Source organism: Alternaria arbusti (genome assembly GCF_024043155.1).
Source record: "Alternaria arbusti strain BMP 1465 chromosome Unknown scaffold_12, whole genome shotgun sequence".
Taxonomy (NCBI): domain Eukaryota; kingdom Fungi; phylum Ascomycota; class Dothideomycetes; order Pleosporales; family Pleosporaceae; genus Alternaria; species Alternaria arbusti.
This window is the reverse complement of record NW_026249952.1, coordinates 707256-732609: the sequence shown is the minus strand read 5'-3', so window position 1 is coordinate 732609 and position 25354 is coordinate 707256. Positions and strand designations below refer to the sequence as shown.

Sequence of the window (25354 nt, the reverse complement as noted above, 5' to 3'; positions counted from 1 at the left end):
ACAACCCCGCTTCCTATTACATCTTAACGAGTCAAACATGAAATCACCCCAAAAGAAGACTCGCATTTTTGCATGTCTCCTGTGAACGAGCGCGAGCCTCAGGTACTTCGACGCAGATCAAACTCATCAACTCTGTGTACATGTGTTGAGAAAACTCCTTTCCACGTCTTTGCCATGTGAAATTGCGGCAAAACGGAATCTCCATGCGACACGATGATGGCACTCCAGAATTTTTGGAGTCTCCGTATCATGTTGGCGTCGGCGGACGCGATACAAATCATGTCCGCGGTATCAGTTCTACGCTGACTAAATCACGACTGTGGGGTATAAAGTCTTCTGACCCGAGCTCAGTCTTCCTTATTCTTTACATTACCATCCTTTCATTCTCTAAAAAAGAAACAGGCGTCAATAACATGGCTTTGGTTTCCTCCAAAATCCATAGCACGAGGAGGCATGTCTTTGCTGCTTCGCCTGCTCTTCTAAAATCCGATAGAAAACAGGCTATGTTTTGTCGTGCGATAGTTCTGTCGATATGAGCAAAAGCACCACACAGGTTCACATATGGAACTTCTGCGGAAAGTTTCGAAAACGTACGGACCGAAACAAGCGCAAATCGATCTCATGTGAGAGTAATTCGTACCATGAACAAAAAAGTCATAAGAGACCTCCTCGATGTGCCGCTTCTCCCTCCCCTGGGTTTCTGTACCGTCTATAAAGCCACAACTTCGCCATCCTCACTCTACCTTCCTATACCTCTGCATAGCGGCAAGATTACCAAAACTGCGTGCGAGCCGGTACATGTCTTGCAAAAGAGTTCGAATTGAGTTTCATGTGCTGCTCTTCCAAAACGTTTTGGCCCCATACCATGCTGGCGTGGACTTCTTCGGCCGCATCTACCCAAAAGTCGTGAAGGTTATTGGAATGCGGTGTGGAAACCAAAAAGCAGAGATGAATATACCATGGCTGGAGCGAGTGTAAGACCAAAATCTATGAGCTATGTGAAAATGTTCCTGCGTGCGCAAACGCAAGAATAGCGCTTGAACACTCCCTGGGTTATATAAGACCTACATCGCTGACTCTGACTTCGGTACACCCCTCGAGGCCTTTTTCCAAAACTACACACATCTACACTCATGTGTGTTCCGAAACATCTCGGCCGATGGTGATGTATTTGCGCCCGCAATCCTTTATCCTAAACCACCCAACATCATACATATGACGACTTGGAAGTGGGCGGCGGCGGCGATATACACTGCGTTCTGAATCGATTGGTTTGAGAAAGTAGATTTTGAAGGCCGTGCCACTGTGTAGAACATGAAAAGACCGTTTGCTGAGTTTGATGTACACCCTACGCTATCGTGATTGCATGGTATACTGGTTGTGACGTCGAGAAGGTGTCTGGTATGGAGCGAGACTGAATGTGCATGGCAAGACATGAATGAATGCGTCGTGTGTTTAAAATGATAGATAAAACTGCGCTCTTGCGGTCTGAGAGTCAAAATGTGAGGGCAGACAGTATATGGTAAGAATGATAACCCTGGATATCGTGTACATCCTTGAACTCCGACATGTCCGAAATCGTTCGCATGTGTACTATTAATAGAATTCCTTCCAGTTTCCCCATATGATATCTCTTTCGTACTTCTTCATGAGCTGACCCGTGGGATCTTCACCCTTGACATGTGCCCACGCGCCTGCGAAATGCAGGACGAACTTGCCCGGCTTCCACTCGCCCTCTTCGTTCTCGAAACAGGGTATATCCTTCGGAAAGGCGTTTAGCCTTGACTGCGGCGCCACGACGTGTCTGCTGACATATGGTTGCTCTTTGAGCAGTTGCACCATGGCGTCTTGCTCGCTATAACTCTTGCTGTCGTCACTCTTCTCTGCTTCATCGCGTATTTGGAGTGCGCGACGGACGAATTCGAGCGATCGATCGTGCGCGCGGACGAGGAAGGATCCGAGATTCAGGCCGTTGCAGTCGTGTGTGAAGATGTAGTCGACTTCGTTTGCATTTTCAGCCTTTTCTAACTCGTCTCTGACTACGTCGGCGACTGCGACTCCGGTGTCAGTGATGAGTGTGTCGAAGTCTAGCCACCATATCCAGTCGTATTTGTTGGTTTCGACCAGCCGCTCTACCATGTCGAACTTCCAGTATACGGGGCTGCGCGGCTCGGAGTGCGCTTCGAAGTCGGTGATGAAGTCGTAGCCGTGACGTCGTGAGTAGTCTGTTAAGTCTATGCGTCAGCTTCATTCAGTGCGATTTTCCGACAAGGCTGGGCTTACGGTCTTTGTTCTTGAGCGAAAGATGGAGATAAGATCTCTGATCCGTGACAAACGTCACGACGGCGATCCGTGAAGGCCTGTTATCTCCTTTGGCCGGAGGCGCCGGCGGTGGTGGAGGCTCTTCATGGCTCGGACCTTGACTGAGTTGCCAACCCAGGAAGACGAGGAAGACAAGCAGGACGAGGAGCGACGGCGGTATCTGTCGCGCTGAGCGGATGAGCATGTTTATGGCGAGCGCGATATGCTAATATGTGGAAGGGGTGGAGCAATAATCTCGCTGTGGCATCTATACAGCCGCACAGGACATGGTTATCGTGAATGGTAGTACTCGGGATGGGAGCCAAGCGTGCGAGGTGCGCGGGATTGGATGCGGGACAAAAGACCAAAGGGGAGCCATCGGGCCATGGTCGAGAACATGCCCGGATTCCAGCTGCGGAGGCGGCCGCGTGTCCAAGCCGGGATGGGGCCAACGGCAGTAAAAGGGTCGACTTTGAATTCGTTGTCGACGATTGATTGCAGGTACATCCAGGCCAGCGACTCTCCGAGTGGTCAATACGAGATACGGCGGGAACGAAGTGGAGCGTTCGCCCCAGGAACGCGGTGCCGTGCCTGAGGTGACCTCACACCCCGCTGGCTAGGGTTCGAGCTCGGACCACAAGAGCCCCAGCCGCCGCCTTGTTACCAGCCACCTCTGTCTACTTTGGATACAAACATGACCCTCCGCACTAGTATCGCACCAACACTGACATCATCACGATTTAATCCTCCCTGAATCATCATGTCTGCTTTTAGAGGAGGACGTAGCGGCGGCGGCGGGCCACCCAAGGGCCAGTTCCTGAACGGTGTTTGGCACTGTAAGTCCAAACATTCCCACAAGACATGAGTACCACTGACAACGGCTAGGCGACTGCAATCCCCGACTGCCAGCAGTACACTTCGAAACTAAGAAAGCAGGCCCGAACAAGGGAAGGTGGTGTATGTTACTTCTGCTTTACTTGTCAAGGTCTAGCTCTCTAACGCGCGCCAGTTCGTTCTTGCCAAAAGCCTCAGGATGCCGAGGACCGATGCAAGTTCTTCTTATGGGATGATCAGGCGCATGCCAGGGAGCAGAGTGCCCTTGCGAACAACTCTCGCACCGAACCCGGCCCTGCCAACCCAGCTCCCACCAACCCAGTCACTCCTTCCCGACGTCAACCCTCCCCTCCACCACCTTACACGATCGAAACGAATCCAGCCGCATCAAGTCGCAAGCGAACACGACCTAGCAACGAAGATTTCGATGACGAATATGGCCTCGGGCAGGTTAACGATGATGATCTGAATCAGGCCATGGTTGAGGCTGAGACGCCGAGCAAGGCCGTGAGGACGACCAACTTTACGACCCCTGCACCCAAACGACAGAAGCTCCCATGGCAGATGGACACAGGTAGTAGCTCTAGAAATCATGGGCTGCAGACGCCCCAAACCGACCGAAGATCCCCAGGAGACAACCCGTTCGCACCCAGACACCCAACACCAGGCGGCGCTCTCTTTACTCCTTCATCCAACGTTGATGCAAACGAGCACCATCAGACCGCAACCCCGTCATCTTCCTTTGACGCGACTCCCACTCCAAATCGATTCAGAAATGCAATGAACGAGGACATCGTCAAGGACGTGCTCGATCTCCTGCAGAACAACAACGTGCACCTCGCAGAACCTGTACAGAGCGAGGTCAAAAGCTTACTAGTTCGACACGCCAAGAACACCGAAGGATACAAGAGAGGTCGGGACGTCAGCCGTAGCACAGTCAAGGCAAAAGAAGCGAAGATTACGGAGCTGACATATCGCATCAACACACTTGAAGCCGAGCTTGAAGCGGAAAAGGCCATGGTCAAACATCTTCAGTGGGAGGCACAACACGAGTCGGACACCTGATCGCCTCGAAGTGCACGATCCCAACATTCGGCTTGGGCTCCACACATCAATCACAACAAGTTTGCAGGTTTCGTCGGTGTACTACACGAGTAGAGCACCTCGCCCAACGCCTATGATATCACTGAAAAGGCCCACCCCCAGATAATACACTGCATGTGTTACCGAAGTGGTGGGCTGCCCCACTGTTCCCGGCGTGCTGCGAAGCATGGCTCACCACACTTGCATCCTACGCGCAGCCAACGCGTCCGACGCGGATCGGATGGTACGCCTGAAGTCGGCTATATCGGCTATCGCAAGGGACTGTCGGGCTTTGCCACAGTTGTCTGTTCACGAAAGCACGTTGGATGAAGGGACTCACTCTTTCCCCATGCGATGGTTCCTGAGCACGCCATCAGAGGTCGCGATTCTTCATAAGCACTCGGATTGCTTGAATGGTAAGCGCGAATCAATGCGGAAGAAGGAGCGATCGTGACGTGACAGCTGCGGCGGAACCGAGCTACGCCCAGCATTGGCACGCGGAACTCGGCAGGTAGACAGAATATGATTTGTCGGAATCTTTTCGACCCCAACCCTCTTACGTACGCCAGGCCTTTGCCGATGAGCTTTTCTCCACACCCTCCCCGGCGGAAGCTTGGCAATCAACGGCGGCCCCCGCCGAGCCACTGGAAACCATGTTCTTGTCCCATGAGGTTTTGTGAATTGCGAGCAAGAAAACCCATCTTGCAGGAAAAGCTTGTTTTGTGTCATGGCGATTGTTAACGTCGGGGTTGCCGTAGTCGTACCCCCGGTGTAGGATCGGGTGGGTCAACCATGCGATGTGAACTGGGAAATGCAGGGAAATCGCAACCCATTACCAACAGCAACCGAACGTGGGTTTGAAGAGACTGGTACGATCTTGGCGGACGTAGTGGGGCGTTTGCTCTGAACGGAATACAAAAGTACTTCACTTCTCACATGTAATGGCTAGGGCCGCCCACATTTCACAGTCTCCCGAAGAAAGGTCGATTTGGGATCGTTGCTCCCGATACTTCCGATTTGTTGAGGCCCGGCCTTCTACACCTCACTTCAACTCTCGCAAGATAGCTGTTCATACAAGATGGCGATGCGATACCTGCGAAAGATAGGCAGCTATTTGGCGCCTCAAGCCTCGAAAAGCGAAGATGGCCGTGACCAGTGGCCCTCGAGAGCAGCCTTTCTGCTCGCTGCCATGGGCGGCTGCGCAGGACAAGGAAACCTGCTCAGATACCCGAGTGTGCTGTACAACAACTATGGCCTACAATGGTTCATTCCATATCTTCTGGCAGTCTTCCTCATTGCTATTCCGGCGCTCATCCTAGAAGTGTCAATCGGTCAAGCGTACCGTGGTGGTACCGTCATTGCCTGTAAGACAGCTCATGTGTCGATTACGTATGGAATACCAACTAACCATCTGCCGCTAGTCAACAACATAAACCGTCGTCTCAAAGGAGTCGGTATGGGGCCTGTTATCGTCAGTTTCCTTGTCGTCCAGTACTTTACTGTGAACTTGGCATGGTATGCAGTGTCTCCAAACAATATTGACGTCTGGCCTGTACTTACTTTGTCACCAGGATTATGAGATACTTCCAAGAAAGTTTCACGAGTCCGTTGCCATGGGAAGGCCGCATCGAGGACTTCTACTACAAAGACGTTCTTCAGCGCGGAGCAATCAACGAGGGAAGCCTAACGCCGGATGGCAATTCCGTAGCTTCATTCACCGGTTATCCCAACGGAGCTCTGATCGGCTCAACTGTAGGCTGGAGTATCTTTGTATGGTTCTTGATCTGGATATCCATCTTCCGTGGAGTCGGCATGACCGGTCGCGTCGTATACTTCACCATGGGACTACCCATCGTCACCACCATCATCTTCGTTGGCCGAGCGCTGTCTCTCCCCAATGCGAGTGAAGGTGTTGCTCTTGTTTGGAGAACTTGGAGGAGCGACCAACTCGCCTCGGGAGTCGTGTGGCAGACAGCTGTTGGCCAAGTCTTCTTCTCCACCGGTATCGGCTTCGGATACTTCACGTCGTACGCCAGTTACAACACAAAACACGCCAACGCCGTAATGGACGCTTGTCTTATTTGTGGTAGCAACGTTCTTTTCGAAAACTTCGCTGCATTCGCCGTCTTTGGCGTTGTAGGCTTTCTCGAAAGGTGGCCACAGGACGGTGAGCGACTCGGCGCCTTCGTTGTAGGTTTCTTGACACTTCCTGAGGCAGTGCTACAAATGCCTGGAGCAAATTTCTGGGCAGTGCTCTTGTTCTTCACGCTCATTGTGCTCGGATTTAGTTCGGCTTTTGTCATGCTTGACGTTGTCGTCACGCTTATTTGCGATTCTGGCATGGTCAAGGCTTCGAGACCTGTCGTGGTTACTGGGCTGACCGTTCTCTCATTTTTGATGTAAGTGATGCTGCCCAGCTACTTATAAGAACTGCTCGCTGACTTTGGCAATTTAGGTGTCTTCCATATTGCACGGAGTTCGGCTACTACCTCCTCGATGGTATTGATCGCTGGGTTAACAACGTCGCTCTAATCTTTGTCGTCTGGAGCGAGGTTTCCAGCGCTACGACCGTGTACCGATGGAGAGACATCGTTGAGGAAACCGGCCTGCCCGCCTTTGTCATATACAATGTTGGTTTCTTCGGCGGCCAAGTCTTTGGTATTAGTCTTGCACATGGCATCAGCCGACCTGGAGCAGGCGCCGGTGCTGGTATCGGTTTCTACTTCCTTATGGCCGTAATTGCTGTTTTCGTGGCAAAGGCTCCCGCCGCACGAGCGCCGTCTTTCTGGAACGGGAATGCTTTCATTCGGAAGTTCTGGTTCCTCGCCTTCTATTCGGTAAGTCGCAACAACTGAACCACTCTGGTACTCCAGTCAACTAACAAATACGGCAGGGTAACCAACTCCGTCGCGACCTGAACGTCATCGTTGGCCAGGGCAAGAACTGGACGATACCAGCCTTCATGCCATTCCTTCTCCGTTATCTCAGTGGACCCGTCCTCGCCATCATCTTCTCCTTCGCTTTCCCCGAATTCCACACTCTACGGTACGATCCAATGATGATTGCCGGATTCATCTTGTCCATAATCACTATAATCGTTATCCTGCTCGGCTTCATAATGCCACGATACTACGATGCTTTCATTCCTACGGAACGCCGTTACGAAGGAACCGAGCCGACGGCACCGATGGAAACCAAGGGTGAACTAGCTGGCAGGCCCATTGCTGAGGTGGCAAGCGCTGAGCAAGGACACGGCGTCATGAGGGACTCGTCATCAGGGCAAGAGATGGATGCTCACAAGCATACCAACCCACCACCGTACACACCCAAAGGGCACATCAAGACGACCGGATCGAAAAAGACCACAGCTGGGATCTAGGTGCCAATTTCCTTCTCACGGGAGCCCGATAGATGGGCCTTAGGCGGCGCTGGCAGCGCCGCATTTTCTTGTTTCTTTAGATGGTGACTTCCTTTTAGCGCAGTATTTGCGACATCTGTGGAAAGCAACCGTCATATATGCTGAGAGCCCAATGCCCAGAGCCCAGATTATGCCAAAGCAACTCGACTCTGCTGTCTACGGCACACCCAATGCGACTTTGCCGACCCAAGCCCTGATTCTATTGCCCTCAGTACTGGAGTACTGCTGAAACGCTCTTGCTGAACATTACAAGATCTATCGTGCTTTTTGAGTGACTCCGTCTTCTATACTAATCATCATCTGGAAATTTTGCGCCTAGGATTTGGAGATCAAGAGACGTGCCTGCGGAAGATCGGGCTTCTAGCGCGGTGTCCACAGATTCTGAACTGCTGTTAACACGGCCGGAGTTCAGATGAAGACCCACTCGCTCGCAGAGTCTTTGCGCTTGCCTACACACGCCTGTTAGAGTATAACCCGCTTGGGAAATAATTTCGCAAGACGCACAGCTCTCCTTCTGGATGGCCCGTACCGGTATTGGTCCTCCGCAATCACGATGCCGCCCTTCCGCGTGATACACTGCATAGGGCTGTCGGTATTTCCAGATTGCTATCCATATATCTAGATGAAGACATATGCATGTCGGGAGCCAAAGGTGGACGAATCCGGGGCAAGCGAGAAGCTTGTTTTCACGTGGCTGCAGATCCGCTGACGCCAGTGCGGCATAAGCCAAGCCAGCACGCAGACAAAGAAGAGTGCCTGAAGTGAGATTCCTTCTACATACACGCAATGCTGCATGCACATGTTTGCGCAAGGGTTTATTTGCCAACGATGCGGCCCGGCGAGTCAGACGGGTGGCCTGCCACTGCGCAGTTTGTGCGGAGACCCACTCAACCTCGCTCGTGGCAACTGCGCGACTTGTGCGGCCGCCACTGTCACGTTTTTGGACGATGAATCAGAAATGTAGGTAGCAATGACACATTTCGCAGAAAAGGCTCGAAAATTCGGGTTTCACTTATATCTGAAGGTTCCAGTATCGTGTTGTGTTTCCTTGAACGTTCCTTCCTTCGTCCACGCCCAGTCGCTTCCTTGATTGCTTTGATTGCGCGACGACAGCCGTTGGCTACTACCCCGGAACCAGCGCCCACTGACATCTATCAATCATCGCCTGAGCAAGAGAGTCATCCACCCGATTGATTGAGGAGTACCGACATTGTCGATATTACACAGCCAAGGTCACCCCGAACGCGAACCAGTCACCATGTCTCCCGCTGCGCCGTTACCCAGATTGCGCGATCCTGCGGTGAACGGCACCACAACGACGACATGCTTTATTTCTAATCTCCACTGCCCGTCATGTGTGGACGGTATCCAAGCCTCTCTCACCGCGCTCTCACCGCCGCCACAAGACGTATTCGTCTCCATCGTTTCACATTCAGTGGTTGTACGCCACGCCGCTTCTCTCAACCTTGACGACATCACCGTCTCGCTAGAGGCTGCGGGATTCGAGATACACAGCGTGTTTCAAGACATCAAGGCTGTCCGGAGTCCGATCGAGGTTAAGAACCCCGAGGGTAAGAGCAAGGAGTGGCACACTAGCTTTGAGCGCGCCGTCAATCACTGGCTACATCCTGCTGCCGACCTTGAAGACTCACACGACGACATGAAGAAGAAAGAAACTCACCTAGCTCAGTGCGAGCAGTGCAAGAGAGAAGGTGGTGGGGTTAGCTTGCACGGTGACGAGTTGCTGCGATTCAAGCCTGCGCCTATCGTCACGACTTCACCCAGAGGTAGCTCCGATGGCTTCTCGTCGCCTGAACCAAAGTCGCCTTTATCCGAGACATTCGTTGCTGTTGACTCACCTGCGGCCCCACAAGTCTACAAAGCAACGCTGTCTATTACCGGCATGACGTGCAGCTCATGCGTCTCTGCCATTACCCACGCGGTCCAGGAACAGCCATGGGTTCAGTCAGTCAATGTCAATCTCTTGACTAACAGCGGAGTGATAGTCTTTAGTGGCAAAGCGAAGTGCGAGGAGCTTGTCGAGACGATCGAAGATTGTGGGTTCGATGTCGCAGTGGAGAAGCTCGAGGAGGTGCAGACCACATCGCCCGGAGCTGTAGCCGCGTCGAAGCAACAGAGCGAGCGGTGGCGCGCAACATATTCTCTCGGAGGTCTGACATGCTCCGCCTGTGTCGGAAACGTCAACCAGGCGCTACGGCCTTTGACCTGGATTGAGAAGGTCGATATCAATCTTATCTCGAATAGTGCGACCATCGTATTCAGAGGCAAGGAACATCTGCCAGAGATCAAGGAAAGTATCGAGGATGTCGGGTACACCGCTACCCTCGATCGAGTTGTTCAAGAAGGGACCACAGTGACCGACACCATCGAGCGTTCCGTCGGGATTCGCATAGAGGGTATGTTCTGCCACCACTGCCCAGACAACATTACCCGAGGATTACAAGAAGCGTTTGAGAACGAGCGCAGTTTTGTAATCGACTCTCCATCACTATCGCTCGAGCAACCCATTCTACATGTCAGATATGTACCGGACCCTCCTCGCTTCACGATCCGAAAGATCTTTTCGACGATCAAGAGCCTCAACCCAGTGTTCCAGCCTTCGGTCTTCCACCCTCCGACACTGGAAGAGCGCGCGCGCGAGATGCATGCGGAAGAGCGGAAACGTATTCTGATCCGCCTCATTCTATGCATCATCACCGCGATTCCGACGTTCGTTCTCGGCATCGTCTTCATGAGCTTGATTAGCTCCAAAGACCCCATACGCACATACCTCATGGGCAAGATGTGGGCCGGCAACGTCACTCGATTAAGCTGGGCACTATTCTTCCTCGCTACGCCTATCTACTTCCTCGCCGCTGATACATTCCATCGGCGTGCACTGAAAGAGCTGAGATCAATGTGGCGACCAGGAAGCCGCACCCCATATCTGCACCGCTTTACCCGCTTCGGCAGCATGAACATGCTCATCTCACTCGGTACGACAATCGCATACCTGGCATCAATCGTAGAGCTCATCTTGGCTGCCACGAAGAAGTCTTCTGGTTCCATGAACGACTCTTACTTTGATGCAGTAGTCTTCCTGACGATGTTCTTACTTATCGGCCGTTTCTTGGAAGCTTATAGCAAAGCCAAGACTGGCGATGCTGTCACCTCGCTTGGAAAGCTTCGACCAAACGAGGCTGTTCTTGTCGACGCAGAAAAAGGCGACACTAAGATCGCGACTGATCTTCTCGAGGTCGGTGATGTCGTTCGAGTCCACAATGGCACTTCGCCACCGTTCGATGGAGATATTATTGAAGGCAGCACTAGCTTTGATGAGTCTAGCTTGACTGGCGAGTCGCGTCCGGTCAAGAAGACCGAGGGTGATACTGTGTTCTCCGGTACAGTAAACAAAGGTTCACCCGTCAAGATCAAGGTTACGACAGTATCGGGTACTTCCATGTTGGATCAGATAATCCATGCTGTGCGTGAAGGGCAGTCACATCGCGCACCGGTCGAACGCGTCGCTGATACTATCACTTCGCATTTTGTACCTTTTGTCATCGCCGCTGCCATCGTCACCTGGCTTGTCTGGCTCATCCTCGGTACTACTGGTGCGATACCGAACGACTGGAAGAATGAATCTGCTGGCGGTTGGGAGCTTTGGTCTCTTCGCTTTGCTATTGCCGTCTTTGTCATCGCTTGTCCTTGCGGTATCGGACTAGCCGCACCCACTGCGCTCTTTGTGGGAGGTGGACTGGCCGCCAAACATGGTATCCTGGTCCGCGGTGGTGGTGAAGCTTTCCAAGAAGCCAGTTCACTCGACTGCATCGTCTTTGACAAGACTGGCACCTTGACACAGGGTGGCGATCCAGCAGTAACGAACCACAAGTTCTCTAATGATCAGAACGCTGCAATCGTGTTGGGTATTGTCAAGGCATTGGAAGAGAACAGCAATCATCCTATCGCTCGAGCGCTAGTCTCTTTCTGTAGCAAGGAGACCCACAATACACCTACAGCAGTCAACGTTGATGAGGTGCCTGGCAAGGGTCTCAAGGGCACTTTCAGGGTCGATGGACAAGACATCGTGGCGATCATCGGTAATGAAAGCTTCATGGCTGACCATAACGTCCCTATCCTCGCCGCCGATGCGTCATCCCTGCAGAAGTGGAAGTCGCAGGGAGATTCGGTCGCTTTAGTCGCCTTGTTTCTACCACGAACCGGTGAGCAAAGTGTGGCAGAGCAGTCCGAGCCATCCAACACGTCGGAGGCCCTGTCACTCGCCGTCACTGAAATTCAACCTGCGTCATCCTGGCGACTCGCGTGTACCTTCTCCATCGCGGATCCACTTCGCCCCGAGGCACCAGGCGTCATATCAGCCCTACACGCACGCGGCATAGACGTTTGGATGCTATCTGGTGACAACCCAACTACAGCCAACGCTGTAGGCGCGCAAGTCGGCATCCCAACTTCCAACATCATTGCCGGCGTCCTCCCAGACCAGAAAGCCGAGAAGATTAAGTACCTTCAGCAGACCCTCACCAAGCCACACAAGTCTGTATTCAACATCCCCTTCCTATCCCAAAGAGACAAGAAGCAAAAACGCGCAACTGTCGCCATGGTAGGTGACGGCATCAACGACGCACCCGCTCTCTCCACCGCCGACCTCAGTATAGCAATCGGCTCCGGTTCCGACATCGCCCTCTCGTCTTCCTCCTTCATCCTCATCAACTCCCGCCTAACAACTATCCTCACCCTTCTCGATCTCTCCCGCGTCGTCTTCCGTCGCGTATACTTCAATTTCGGATGGGCGCTCATCTACAACCTCGTCGCCATGCCCATCGCCGCAGGCGTTTTGTTTCCCATCACCACCGGAGGCAAACAGATGGACATGCACCATAACGGTGTTGGCATGGAAGGCGGTATGGCGATGGAGGATACGGGGAGGAAGCATATCAGGCTTGATCCTGTCTGGGCTAGTTTGGCGATGGCGTTGAGTAGTGTGTCTGTGGTTTGTAGTAGTTTGGCGTTGAGGAGTAGGGTGCCTGGTGTGGGGTTTAGGGTTGAGGGAGGAAAGGAGGGCAGGGAGGGCACGGTGGATGGTGTGGAGAAGCAGAAAGTGGGGGATCAGGAGATGGTTTAGGGAGTAGTCAATTAGCTGGTGGTATGGTGTGGTAATGGTATCCCTATTCCGACGAATTCTCCAATAGCTATTCAACATCCTCAATCGCACTGCCGTTCAACCTCTCCCAACTCCAATGCTATTCCTCTGCCAAACTCGGCAATCCTCTATCCGCAATTTCGAGACTCAAGTTCTTTTCTACCACTGCCCAACCCTCTCCCGCCTTGTACTTCTTCCGTCTTCCAACACTAATCTTCACATCCGCTTCACCCGTCTTATGCATTGCATAAGTCGTCTTCCATTGCCTCTCAGCAAGGATACGGCGCCGAGGATCCCAATAATCCTGAAGAAAAGGAGAAGCCTTGTAATACCAAGGCACTTCCTCGCTCTCTCGCTTTTCTTGTGGTGGTACTGCAGGATACCAATATTCCTGGGGCTGGCAAAGCCACTTCGGAGCCCTATACCAGAAGTGAGGATCGGGTATTATGATTGGAAGAGATGTCTCTTCAGTGTTGTACTCATCCTCGTCATCGGCATCGTACGCTGTGTCTGATACCTCCTCCCTTTTTGCGACTTTTGAAACATGTCTCTGTTCATGTGTATGTTCGTAATTGTCCTCATTTTTAACGTTGTCTTCATCTTCGCTTGGCGAGCGTTTCCGCTTCGATGCAATAGTGAAGGAGCGGATTGGTGTGGCGAAGAGGAGGGAGGGGGAGGCGGGGGAGTTCTCACGAACTTGTTGTACTTTAATCTCCCAAGCGCATGTTGAGCGTGGGCTTGGAATTGGGTTTTTGGTGGATGGAGGGAAGATTGGTGCTTGCTTTGGTGCCATTTTTGTGGTTGCGTGTGTGGGTGAAGGTAAGGGGATGATGGGAGGTTTGTTGAATGGGTTGGATGGGCTTTGTAGAACTGCTAGAGTTGAGAGAGTTATCATGTAAAAGGTATGTGGGCTTTCTATTCGAAAAGCCATGACTGTGCCTATGATTTATCTGGTTCATTACTCTTAAAGAACGGAGAACCAGTCTGGGGGCTACATGGTGACCGGAAAGGTCTGCATCAGCCTAAAGTAGAGGTATGTCGTCCAAGTAGTATACAATAGGGATGCGCTGAATGGATAGGTTGGAGCTGACAAATGTGGGATGTGGAGCCGACGAAAGAGTTGGGCGACATGGTAGTCGCCCGGGTGTGGTATTGCAAAGCGTTCTACCATGGAAATCAACGTTGTAGTCAGCAGAGGTCGCGCACAATGCATTGGGTATTATCTGTGTGGCAGGAAAATTCAAAAAACTCGAGTTCGTTCCTAACACTTGAAGGAATTTGAAGTGACTGTTAGCATATAGCAGAGTCTCAAACTACTGCGCGTGTATGGTGATTATAGGTATCGCGAGTGAGGTGCAATGTGTTCGAAGATGACGCGTATTGATTCTAAGGTTTGTATAGAATAAGGAGGTAATGTGAAGCTTTTCGCAGATCTTGCTGTGTGCCAGTGATGCAAGATGCAGGAAACATTCCTACGTCACGCCTTCGCGATGACTTTGAGTATGCGCATTTCCTAAGCCCATATGGGGTAAATGCCCTGATACCACCCTTCCCGATGACCCTCGTCCTTCCCTTAGTCTTGCGACCACCTCATCGGGTTGGCACGAACACCCTTCGCACCAGACGCCGAGGCAACAGCGCCCCTGCTATTCTTCTTCACCTCAGCCACTCGAACAGGCGGTCCCTGGCGTTTCTTGTTGTCCCTTTCGATTTTCTTGATCAGGTCGGGGGTGTTCATGATCGGCTTGCGGGGGCCGTGACTGCGTTTGGCCTTTGCCGGCTTGGGTGGCGTGGAGTCGACGACTTTGATGGTTTCGACGATTTCTGATGGATGTGTCGACGAGTCTGTTGGTTCTTCAGAGATTGCCTCGAAATAAAATCTTGCGAGAGCAGGGGCGGAAGCCGAGCGGCGAAGGGATGCGGGTGCGGTTACGGGTGTGGACCGCGCAACAGGCCTCGTGAAGGCAGTTGGGTCCACCTTCGTCGCGCTTTCGGTGTCCTCCTCGTAAGCACTGGAGGGAGCGATAGCGATGGTGGATGATGCTCTGGGAGGGGAGGTTTGAACGAGAGACTCCTCGGATTTCTTTCCGCATGTCGAGCACTCTGACTGCTTTCGTGTGTTGTTGGAGGAGACAAGTTTACGAACGAAGCTGAACCAGCGCCTAACAGACGGCTTGTCTTTTCGTTGGACGCGGGTGGAGACCTTCAAATCGGCTTCGTTGGTGGTAGTGCTGCTGTCGGTGCTCGCGCTCAGCCGAGCAAGGTCGGCGTTGGTGGTGGTAAGAGAAGCCATAGCTAGCGATGGGGTGTAAGATAGACAGAGAAAGTCTTATATGTGTCTGAGGAAAGTTGTACAGAAGAAATTTCCAGGCACACAGCTAGTTTATGGATGCTACCGCTCTTTACGCTGCCACCTTCAGATGGTCACGCTGCACTAAGTGATGACTGAAACCATGAGGCTCGTAGGCTGCGAATACATCATACGTAAATTGGCGTTGTAATAGAGCACCTACTGTTGGCTGAACCAGATCCACATCGCGGTATACCGAACTTTGAGTTCGCCAAGGTCAGGCGGCAGTGATCGTGGGAGACGGCCCAGGGTATGGAAAGGATCCAGAGCCAAGGCGCACCCATTGAACGCAACCATAAATCTATGAGTCGTGAGCATTAGGTAGAGAGAGGCAAGTGCATGTGGAAGGCACAAAACACGGCCAGTGACCTGATCGCCGCGAATGACTGCGATAGAATACCAAACCAATTCAAGACAACTCTGTGGGTCGAACAAGATCAGATGGTTAAGAAGTGGTATTCCCTGAATGATCCTATAGCGCCAGCCCAATGCCCATATTCTTATACACCAATATACAAAGTCGTGTATTTCGCTACTTGCGCGCTTCGACTGCCTGCTGGAGTGCTTGGGTGGTGCCCAGTGGCTGTGCGGCTCGGTCTAGAGGCTTGTCTGGTACGATGACATCCTCGAACTCATCCTGTGAGATGGCATTGATGGTGTATGTGTCTATAAGATATCAGTCATCGCTCTAGGCAGAGAAGGCATGTGCCATACAGATGCCAATGACCAGGGTGCAGATAGCGAAGCCAGTGATGGTGTTTTTGATCAGGTACGGCGCGCGGGTTCGCAGCAGGGCCGGCGATGCCCGCATGCGGTCGTCATAGTAGGTCGAGCGGAAGGGTTTGCTGTCGAGGTTAACATACACCCTCGATGTACATGCGCAATGCAACTTACTATCCCATGTTGGCGTGCTGAGACTCTCACTGCTTTGCGGGGAATCGCCAATGTCTCGCCGCGGTGGTGAACTTCCACCACGCTAGGCGGCCTTGGCGGCCAGGCGTAGATCATCATGGCACTGCCGCGAACCCTCCGCGTCACTCACCTCACCCGCAGCTGTAGTCAACAACACCCGTCGCGCAACCCCCCTTCCCTTCTTCACGCTCTCTACGCCTCTTTAATTATTAGCTTTGCTGGGAATGGGAGCGCCCTTGACGTCGGATACCGGGCTTTGTCGCGTTCTTAGTCTGACTGCCGTGCGCGCGTGAGGCAGCGTCACTTCTCTTCACCCTTTCGAAGAAACAAAGCTCGTCTCGTGTGCACTCGCCATCAGCCATCGCCATGAGTTCGCAAACGATACAGCAGATGGAGTCCGCCCGGTCGCTCGCGTTAGGCGACGGTAGATACTATCCTACCATCATACCGGGCGTGCTCCCCATCATCGGCTACAGTGAAGACCAGAGCATCGAGATACAGCGATGGGGTGCCGACTTTCTGGCCGAGGCTTTTTCGTCGCCAACATGGCCTCAAGACGTCAAGCAGAACAGCGCGCCCTCTGTGCTTGCTACCCTGAAGGCCTACCTCGACAATGTTGAAGACAAGAGCGTCATCAAGAGCGCCATCCAGGCGGCTGCCAGCGTTTACCCGCTTGTCTACAAACACATGTAAGTGACATCCCAGGCATCAGATAGAAGTCCCCATGTCAAATATGCCATGCGCATCTTGAGGTCCCCTTGCCAGATGCCCATGATTGCAGTTACGCGAACACGTTCTTATACTTGCATGTGTCAGTGTCTCCGACGCCAGCGATGCGCAAAAATGGCAACTCATGGCCGGCATCAAGTCCAACATCTTGCGACGAATGGATGCAGCTGCGCCCGGTGTGCGGATATGTTGCGTCAAGTTCCTCCAGCAAGTCGTCCTGGTACAGACGCCGGGCGTTACGGACCCTAGGGTAAATACTACACTCTACCCAATGTACACACAGCCATCTGATCCCTCGCAGCGCGCCGACCCAAACGACATCTCCCTCTCCCTCGTATCCCGCGACCACCCCCTCATACCCTACGCGAGCCTCGAGGCTGAAGGACACGGGCTGTTGGACAGGTTGCTGGATATCATACACGGAGATCACAGGTTAGATAGACAGTTGCAGACTGCTGGAATGCCTCTAACAGAGACTAGTGACGGCTTGCTTGTGACTGCCACACTCAACAGCTTGGGCATGCTAATCCACCGCCGCCCAAATGTTGCAAATAAGATCTTGAACAGTGTCTTCAACTTCAACCCTCTCAAGCTCGCCAATTCGCCCATGACGCCCAAGAACAAGGTCATCATGAAGTCGATTGAGCGTACAACAAGGGCACTGCTTGTGAACATCATAAAGAGGTATGTCTGCCTTGCTATATCATAGTACTGCTGATGCTCACAAACGTAGAAACTCCCCAGATAACCCCATCAACGGGCGGATACAGCAGTTCCTCGAACGCATGCATCGTATACGGGTTGAAGTGTTCGATGAATCTAACCGTAAACGTCCTGCACCGGTTGAGCCTACTGATGGTCTTGACCCAGCAAAGAGGCAACGGCTGGTTGCTGAGCCTCCAAGTCGCACGCCATCCGTCCAGCCGCTACCGCCTGGTGAAGTGAGCTGGCGACAACTATACACACTGAACGCTGAGGGCAGCACTGCGAACTTCGATGTGCAAAACTTCAGAGATCCCGAGCAATTGCTGAGGATAGTCGTGCCTGTTCTGCAGTCGGTGAACCCACAGAAGCTTGAACAAGCTATCAACGTATGTGATGTTCCCTGTCCAATTCAGACTCACGTTGGCCTACACGTTTCAGGCTTTATTGGAGGTGTCAGTCGTAGCCGTGCTAACATCATCTAGGCCGTCCGCGCTCGTTATCAGACACTCAAACACACCGCACCAAGTCGCCCTGTACAGCCCCCACCGACCGCCGCCGCAGAAGACGAAGAAGAATACGAGCCCGACTTCGAGCCCGAAGACGCTGAACAACTCATCAACAAGCTCGATGGCATCCCCTCGAATCCCTTCTCCTCACAAGGCGGACCGTCAACCGCGTTAGCACCCTACAAGCTGCCCGAGGCACCTCCGTTATCAGAACAGGATGTTCAGAAGTACGGTGACATGACCGTACATCGAGCCTTCGGCATGCTGAGCAGTGTAGATGAGACACAGAAGAGCAAAGTCGCTAAAGGCGGCTTCAACCGACTTGCGGCCACCGATTACAACAGAGACGCCTGGGTCACTATACTCTCTCGGCTAGCTACACGAGCCAGCGCTGGCCTAGACGACCCGGAAGAAGGCATCAAAGATGAATACGCCGTTAAGAACGCCAAGGGCAATATGCGCATCAGCGATGCGGTAAGAGATGGCCTGTATCAGTACATACTGTACAACTGGAAGTCTCGCATCGACGTCGCCATCTCATGGCTCAACGAAGAATGGTACAACGACATGGTCCTCGCCGAGTCCGCCGAAGACACCGCTACAAACGGTTCCTCCAACCACCACACATCGCCGAAGCCACCAGGGAACTACCATCGCTGCGCCCTCCGCCTCATCGACGGTATCCTGCCCTACATCGAACACACCGACAAAATCATCATCCGCTTCCTCTCCGAGATCCCTGCCATCGACTACAGCATCCTCGTACGTCTCAAGAAGATGGCCGAAGACCCTGAGCGCATCGACTTGGCGTGTAACACACTCCACTACCTGTACATGTTCCGTCCTCCTGTCCGCAAGATCGTCGTCGATATCCTGGCAGAGATGTGGACGGAGAATGAGCGGGCGAAACCTAGTGCGCAGAAGTTGTTGGTTAGATGGAGACCGGAGGTACTTGGCGATGGAAGGAGCGTCAGTATGCCTACTATGGTTAAGAACGAGAGTAGTGCGGGGGCTGGTGGGGATGCGCAGATGGTTAAGGAGAGCGCTAATGGCGCTTTGGAAGTTAAGGCTGTTTCGTAGATGGGGAGATGAGGAGAGAGGAAACTGGGATGGAGACGAAGGAAGGAACATGCCATGGGTTTGGATTCGAGGCGTTCGTTTCTTCACGTGTATACCTATCGATTTCATTCGTAGGATTGTGTTACGATAGGAAGTAAGGAGGCTTACACCACAGTAAGACGGGAGAAAAGGATGTGGGAAAGCCAAGGCTCCAACCCAGAGAGGTTCTGCGTGGTTCCACGAAGACATAGTGCAGCCAGTGTATAACATTTCCAATTTGTTCAAAACACGAATCTGCATTCATCCATTGGCACTTTTACTTTACGTCGTAGTGATCGTTCCTATGCTAATACATCTCCATCGAAATCACATCATCCTCCTCTAACAAACACACACGCCATCTACTCAATCTTCATCTTCTGAAACTGCTCAATACTCGCCTCCCAATTCCTGGCCTCCAGCTCCGCAGTCCTCAGCTTCTCCTTCTCCTGCTCCTTGACCGCATCACTAACCTTCTGCTCCCACTCATCATCCATAATCTTCTTCTGGCGCGTAATCGTCTCGTTGGCTTTGACGAGGCGGTCTTGAGCCTTGGTAATCTCCTTGTCGAGCTCAATGCGGCCCTTGACGTCAAGGTACGCGGTCGCGGCGGTGCCGATTGTGTAGACGGCGCAGCCGGAGGGGATGGAGTCGGTGGGGGATAGGATTTTGATGTCTGCGACGGTTTTGCCGGCGAGGGAGCGGATGGAGGGGAGGGAGGTGGGGGTTGAGAGGGTGGCGTGGGTAGAGTCGTCCAGGGACTTGATGTAGGTGGATGCGCCTTCCTTGATGGCGTATTCGGCGGTTAGGGAACGGAGACCCTTAGCGCTGTCGACGAGGAGCTCGTATTCGGCGTTTGCGGTTTCGTCTTCGAATTCTGGCTTGTACTGGGGGAAAGGCGCGATGGTGATGGAGGGGGTGGAGTCGCCTTGACGGCGGGGGAGACGCTGCCATAGCTCTTCGGTGAGGAAGGGCATGAAGGGGTGGATCATGTTCAGTCCTCCCTCGATGGAGGTGTAGAGCGTCTGTTTCGCGCTTTCCTTCTGCTCTTCGCTGCCTTCGTCGAAAATGGCCTTGCTGTTCTCGATGTAGGTGTCGCAGAGGTAGACGTAGAAGTACTTGTAGGCAGCCTGGGTAGCCAGACTGAACTCGCGTGCCTCCAAGTGGTCGTTGATCTTCTTGGAAGCGACATTGAGCTGATGCAGAATGTATCGCTCAGGTAGTGACTCTGAGCCTCCCTTTGTGACCTTCTCTCGTGGTGTGAAGTTGTCTCCCAGACGTCCAATGACGTATTTTGTGGCCTGGTAGATCTTGTTACAGAACCTTCGGTATCCGTGGATGACCTAACAACTGGTCAGTATATAACATTGAGAACGGTATATGGAAATCGCTTACGTTAACATCGAACGAGATGTCACCTCCTCCTGTGGTGTACCCAACAAGTGCCATGCGCAGCGCATCAGCACCGCACTCGGGGATACCCTGAGGGAAGGCTGTCTTCTGATACTTCTCCGCCTTGGTCAACTCCTTGGGATCAAGGTTACCAGCGCGAAGCTGGTCGTGTAGCTTCTGCAGAGTGATACCATCCATGATATCAACAGGGTCCACAACGTTACCCAGCGACTTGGACATCTTTCTTCCGTCCGAATCACGGATGAGCGAATGGCAGTAGACCTCCTTGAATGGGACCTTGCCGGTGAGGTACAAGGAGAGGAAGATCATCCTAGCAACCCAGAAGAAAAGAATGTCCCATCCAGTCTCGAGAACAGATGTGGGGAAGAGCTTCTCCAGGTCGGCGGTCTGGTTGGGCCAGCCGAGGGTAGAGAATGGCCACAGACCGGAAGAGAACCATGTGTCAAGGACATCCTCGTCCCGTGACAGCGTGAACTTCTTGCCCGGGAACTTCTTCTCAGCCTTGGCCCGCGCCTCCTCTTCTGTCCGGCCGGTGATCCAGAGCTCATCTTCACTTCGGTCACCCGCTTGACCTTCGATTTCAACAAAGTACGCGGGAACCTGGTGACCCCACCACAGCTGTCGAGACAAGCACCAATCTTGAATGTTGTTCATCCAGTGCATGTAGACCTTCTCGGAGGTGGCGGGCCTGATCTTGATGTCGCCCTTCTCGACGGCTTCGATAGCGGGCTTAGCTAGGCTGTCCATCTTCATCCACCATTGCGGCTTCATGATAGGCTCGATGACGTCGCCAGATCTTGAGCAGATCGGGACCTTCATGGGGTTAGGCTCCGTCTTCACAAAGAGGTCGGCCTTCTTCAACGCATCAACAACGGTGTAGCGGACATCGAAGCGCTTGGCGCCTTCGAATTGACCAGCGTTCTTGTTCATAGTTCCGTTGTCGTTCAAGATGTTGATGAACTCAAGACCGTGCTTCTTTCCAAGGTTGAAATCGTTGGGGTCGTGCGCTGGAGTGAGCTTCACAGCTCCGGTACCAAACTCAGGGTCGACATAGTCGTCAGCGACAATAGGCATGAGACGGTCGATGAAGGGGTGACGGGCTTTCTTTCCGACGAGGTCCTTGTAACGGTCGTCCTTAGGATGGACAGCGATACCGGAGTCACCGAGCATAGTCTCGGGACGTGTGGTAGCGATCTCGATGAACTGGTCGGTGCCTTCGATGGCGTACTTGAAGTGAGTAAGAACACCGAACTCAACCATCCTCTCGTACCCGGGCACAGATAGCTTGGTAGGTCCAGCCAGATCCTTGTTGTCGACCTCAAGTGTACTAAGCGCTGTGTTGAGAGCCGTACACCAGTTTACCAATCTGTTACTGCGGTAGATCAAACCATCTTCGTGCAGGCGCACGAAGGTTTCCGTAACAGCCTTGGAGCAGTTCTCATCCATGGTGAAGGCCTCGCGTGTCCAATCGAACGATCCACCCATTCTGCGCAGGGTGTTGGTGAGATGCTGATGGTATTCCTCCTTCCACTCCATAGTCCGCTCAAGGAACTTTTGGCGACCAAGATCGTATCTCGTCTTGTTCTCCCTCCGCTTGAGCATCTTCTCGACAACGGACTGTGTAGCGATACCAGCGTGGTCGCAACCAGGCAGGTACAGGGTGGTGTAGCCCCTCATCCTATGCCACCGTATGAGGACATCCTGGAGACTCGTAGCGAGCGCGTGACCGCAGTGTAGCTTTCCGGTAACGTTGGGTGGCGGGATAGGAATGACGAAGTGACCGGGCCCCTTGACGTCTCCATTCTCGGCGAACTGGGGCTTGAAGAAGCCCTGGGAATCCCACCATGCATCCCATGCCGACTCGACGACCTTGGGTATGTATGCCTTTGTGTATGCGTCGTCTAGTGGCCTCAGCCTCTTCTTCTCGCCCTTGGGTGTCTCTTCGACGTATTCTGGTAGTTGCTCCTCCTCCTTGCCCTTCTTCTTCTTCTCTTTGGCTGGAGCGGCGGCATCCTTGGAGGCACCGGCAGCGGCTGCCTTCTTTGCCTTGAACTTTGCATCCTTCTCCGCCTTCTTGCGCTCCTTCTCTAGTTCCTTGGCGGACTTCTCCTTCTTCTCTACGCCCTTGTCGTTCTCACGGCCGGGCGCATGTTGGCCGGTAGCCTCGTTCTCGGCAGCGCCAAGGATGTCTTTCTTGACGTCTGAGCTGAGCTCGGGCGGCGGCGCAGTGTTTGGCGTCGTCTTCTCGCCGGTCGAGTTGTGGGAGGACGCGTTGAGCGCCATGGTTGCGGTCGAGTAGTGGTGTTTGTGGGTGAGCACGCGCTCAGCGTGAAGCGGCGTGTAGGTTCGCGATAGGCTGCGGATTGGCCGTCTCAATTGCAATGGGCGTCTGGCAAGATTTTGAGAATCGAGGTTTCGTCTGCAGGCGGCGCGCAGTGTAGTGGGCGCGGTGCGGGGCAACATTAACAAAAAAGTGCCTGGGTGTGAGTCGTCCAAGTCCGGCCTGCGTCACCCCACATCCTCGAGCTCGGACGGACCCCGCCTACGACGACGAACCATTGAGCCATGCTCGTCGCTCCATGACTGCATACAACACAGTCATGACGGGACACAGTCATTGCCAGACGATAGGAGCTCTCCGATCTCACATCGGGAATGCCCGACGATGATTCATATGCGATGAAAAGCAAAACACCAGGTGAGGTGCACAAGTCGAGTCAGAGATAAGTGTGCCACAAAAAGATTCGTCATTGACTACCGTGAGCATAAAACACTTCTAGCAAGAATGAGCGTCCACCAACACCCCAATATGCATTGAGCCGAGTACTTGTTGAGCTTTGTTTGCTCCCATGCGCCTGCGATGTACCATTGCGCTCCCCATCGCTTATACAAGAACGATACCTAGCACCTTGCCCTATGCACTGCCGCTCCGTGATGTGCGCCTTGTGCTTGTACGCCGGCACCTCGGTTGTGTCTCAAGCCAAAAAAACTTGGAACGGATAGATGGGAGACCGAGTATTTCGTTGCTGTAACTTTTATGCTATTACATAAAGTCTAATTACGTGAATGGGTATCTCAATCATGCCGCGGTGCTGTTTTGCTGCGCGGCCTGTCGGACGGGCGCAAAGTAAGGATGTTGCATGGCCTCTTGGGCAGTCAGTCGGTCCTGATACATGTTAGTCTTTGACACCGCATCGTTACATATGACAGAACGTACCTGGTGATCGTATCGCAGCAGTTTGTCGAGGAAGTCAATCGCATCGTTGCTGACAAAGCGCTGGTTCTCGGCATTGATGAACGAGTGCCACGGCTTCTTGGGATACCGACTAAGTATGTCGTCGTACTGGGCGTCTAGCTCAATGTCGTACTTGTCGAGATAGTCGAACAGGTCCTCCGTTCCAAGCACCTTGGCAATCTTGACGAGCTGGTCAGAGTTGCTGTTGCCGTGGAAGAATGGTTCCCGCCTGAAGATCATTGAGGCGAACATGGCACCCAGCGACCACATATCAAGCGAGTAGTCGTACTCTTGGAAATCGACTAGTAGCTCGGGGCCCTTGAAGTAACGTGACGCGACACGGACGTTGTATTCGGTTCCTGCATGGTAGAACTCCGCTAGACCCCAGTCGATTAGGCGCAACTAGTACTCGTTAGCTGTGCTCCTCTGCTCTGATAGGATGTGCGCACCTTCCGCTTCTCATGATCGATCATAACGTTATGAGGCTTGACATCACGGTGCATGATGCCTTTGCTGTGGCAGTAGTCGAGGGCCTTGAGCAGCTCGAAGATGTAGTATCGCACGTCGTAGTCCTGGAACTTGGGGTACAGACTCCGGAAGTCAGTATTGTTGACATATTCGAATATCAGCGAGGGTGTTTTGCTCTGTTGATCGCTGGTCAGCTTTATTCTCAAGCACGCGGCAGCGGTTGGGCCTCAGTACCCAGTCGCCAATCCAGTCGGAGCCGTCACTAACCTGGTTGTCGCGCACCACGTCCAACAGCGAGACGATGTTGGGGCCACCCGACAGATTCTGCAGGATCTTGATCTCACGCTTTATCTTCTTCTTCTTGACAGGCTTGAGGACCTTGATGACGCATTTCTGGTAGTTAACCACGTTGATGCCCTCAAAGACCTCCGAGTACTTTCCGCGGCCAATCTTGCGGACGACCTCGTAGTTCTCGAGCACGCCCCAGGAGATGTTCACCGAGTCGTAGTCCCAGTACGACCGAGGCATGTTCGCGTTGACATCGGCGTAGACGCGAGCGAGGCTTGTAGCCCCGCTACTATTGTTCAACGCCATTCGGACAACAAAGCAGTTCTCCGGGAGATCTGTGGAATTCCACTTTGCGCGTTCTTCGAGGTCTGTACTGAGATCTCTGCGCCAAGGGGCTGTTGTATCGAGCGAGGGGTCGTATGGTGGGGTGAAGAAGCGGAGGAGGTCGGGACCCTGGGAGAAGAGGGCAAGGCCTGCAAGCGCACCAAGGACAGCGAGCGCAAGGAGCGGGTATGGAGGAAGGCGCGACAGAGGGCCGTCACGGCAGTCGCGATGGGCCTCGTGGTTGGGCGGGGGTGCCTGGGTGTTGGCGGTGGTGAGCTCTGGCTGCTCGTGTTGGTGGTGGAGGATGGCTTGTGGGCGTTAGACTAGTACCAGGCAAGGGCCAAGCTTTTCCGGCAGGCGGGCCCAGGTGCTGATGACGATCCCTTCTATCTCACTTACAATTATTTAGCTTGCGCTGCCGCACTTCCCCTTCAACCTCTGCAGTAGTCATTCTAGCTAGTGCAGCCATGTTTCACGACCTGAACGTTCCCTGGACGGACGCGACGCGCGAGCTGCAGCGCACAGTAGC

At 53.2% G+C, this 25354-nt stretch overlaps 9 protein-coding genes across 9 annotated transcripts; 4 read left to right on the top strand and 5 right to left on the bottom strand.

Moving 5' to 3' along the window:
- Positions 1–1596: 1596 nt before the first annotated feature.
- Positions 1597–2506, bottom strand: J4E86_008210 (uncharacterized protein; the record flags this gene model as incomplete). The annotated part of the gene is made up of 2 exons (XM_051448724.1): positions 1597–2225; positions 2284–2506. 2 exons carry the CDS (start codon positions 2504–2506, stop codon positions 1597–1599), a joined length of 852 nt encoding a protein of 283 aa, XP_051300320.1.
- A 555-nt stretch (positions 2507–3061) lies between these two features.
- On the top strand, positions 3062–4200 carry J4E86_008209 (uncharacterized protein; the record flags this gene model as incomplete). The annotated part of the gene is made up of 2 exons (XM_051448723.1): positions 3062–3137; positions 3311–4200. The coding sequence occupies 2 exons, from the start codon at positions 3062–3064 to the stop codon at positions 4198–4200; spliced, it is 966 nt and encodes a 321-aa protein (XP_051300319.1).
- Positions 4201–5296: 1096 nt separating this feature from the next.
- J4E86_008208 (uncharacterized protein) lies at positions 5297–7597 on the top strand (the record flags this gene model as incomplete). Its single annotated transcript, XM_051448722.1, has 5 exons — positions 5297–5582; positions 5640–5733; positions 5790–6617; positions 6674–7055; positions 7112–7597. 5 exons carry the CDS (start codon positions 5297–5299, stop codon positions 7595–7597), a joined length of 2076 nt encoding a protein of 691 aa, XP_051300318.1.
- A 1297-nt stretch (positions 7598–8894) lies between these two features.
- On the top strand, positions 8895–12779 carry J4E86_008207 (uncharacterized protein; the record flags this gene model as incomplete). Its single annotated transcript, XM_051448721.1, has 2 exons — positions 8895–10053; positions 10078–12779. The coding sequence occupies 2 exons, from the start codon at positions 8895–8897 to the stop codon at positions 12777–12779; spliced, it is 3861 nt and encodes a 1286-aa protein (XP_051300317.1).
- A 1591-nt stretch (positions 12780–14370) lies between these two features.
- On the bottom strand, positions 14371–15090 carry J4E86_008206 (uncharacterized protein; the record flags this gene model as incomplete). Its single annotated transcript, XM_051448720.1, has 1 exon — positions 14371–15090. One exon carries the CDS (start codon positions 15088–15090, stop codon positions 14371–14373), a length of 720 nt encoding a protein of 239 aa, XP_051300316.1.
- A 589-nt stretch (positions 15091–15679) lies between these two features.
- Positions 15680–15958, bottom strand: J4E86_008205 (uncharacterized protein; the record flags this gene model as incomplete). The annotated part of the gene is made up of 2 exons (XM_051448719.1): positions 15680–15813; positions 15862–15958. 2 exons carry the CDS (start codon positions 15956–15958, stop codon positions 15680–15682), a joined length of 231 nt encoding a protein of 76 aa, XP_051300315.1.
- A 467-nt stretch (positions 15959–16425) lies between these two features.
- Positions 16426–19079, top strand: J4E86_008204 (uncharacterized protein; the record flags this gene model as incomplete). The annotated part of the gene is made up of 5 exons (XM_051448718.1): positions 16426–16748; positions 16876–17038; positions 17072–17472; positions 17522–17879; positions 17976–19079. The coding sequence occupies 5 exons, from the start codon at positions 16426–16428 to the stop codon at positions 19077–19079; spliced, it is 2349 nt and encodes a 782-aa protein (XP_051300314.1).
- Positions 19080–19459: 380 nt separating this feature from the next.
- Positions 19460–22793, bottom strand: J4E86_008203 (uncharacterized protein; the record flags this gene model as incomplete). Its single annotated transcript, XM_051448717.1, has 2 exons — positions 19460–20440; positions 20493–22793. The coding sequence occupies 2 exons, from the start codon at positions 22791–22793 to the stop codon at positions 19460–19462; spliced, it is 3282 nt and encodes a 1093-aa protein (XP_051300313.1).
- A 796-nt stretch (positions 22794–23589) lies between these two features.
- Positions 23590–25276, bottom strand: J4E86_008202 (uncharacterized protein; the record flags this gene model as incomplete). The annotated part of the gene is made up of 5 exons (XM_051448716.1): positions 23590–23676; positions 23728–24147; positions 24195–24389; positions 24448–25133; positions 25225–25276. 5 exons carry the CDS (start codon positions 25274–25276, stop codon positions 23590–23592), a joined length of 1440 nt encoding a protein of 479 aa, XP_051300312.1.
- Positions 25277–25354: the final 78 nt, after the last annotated feature.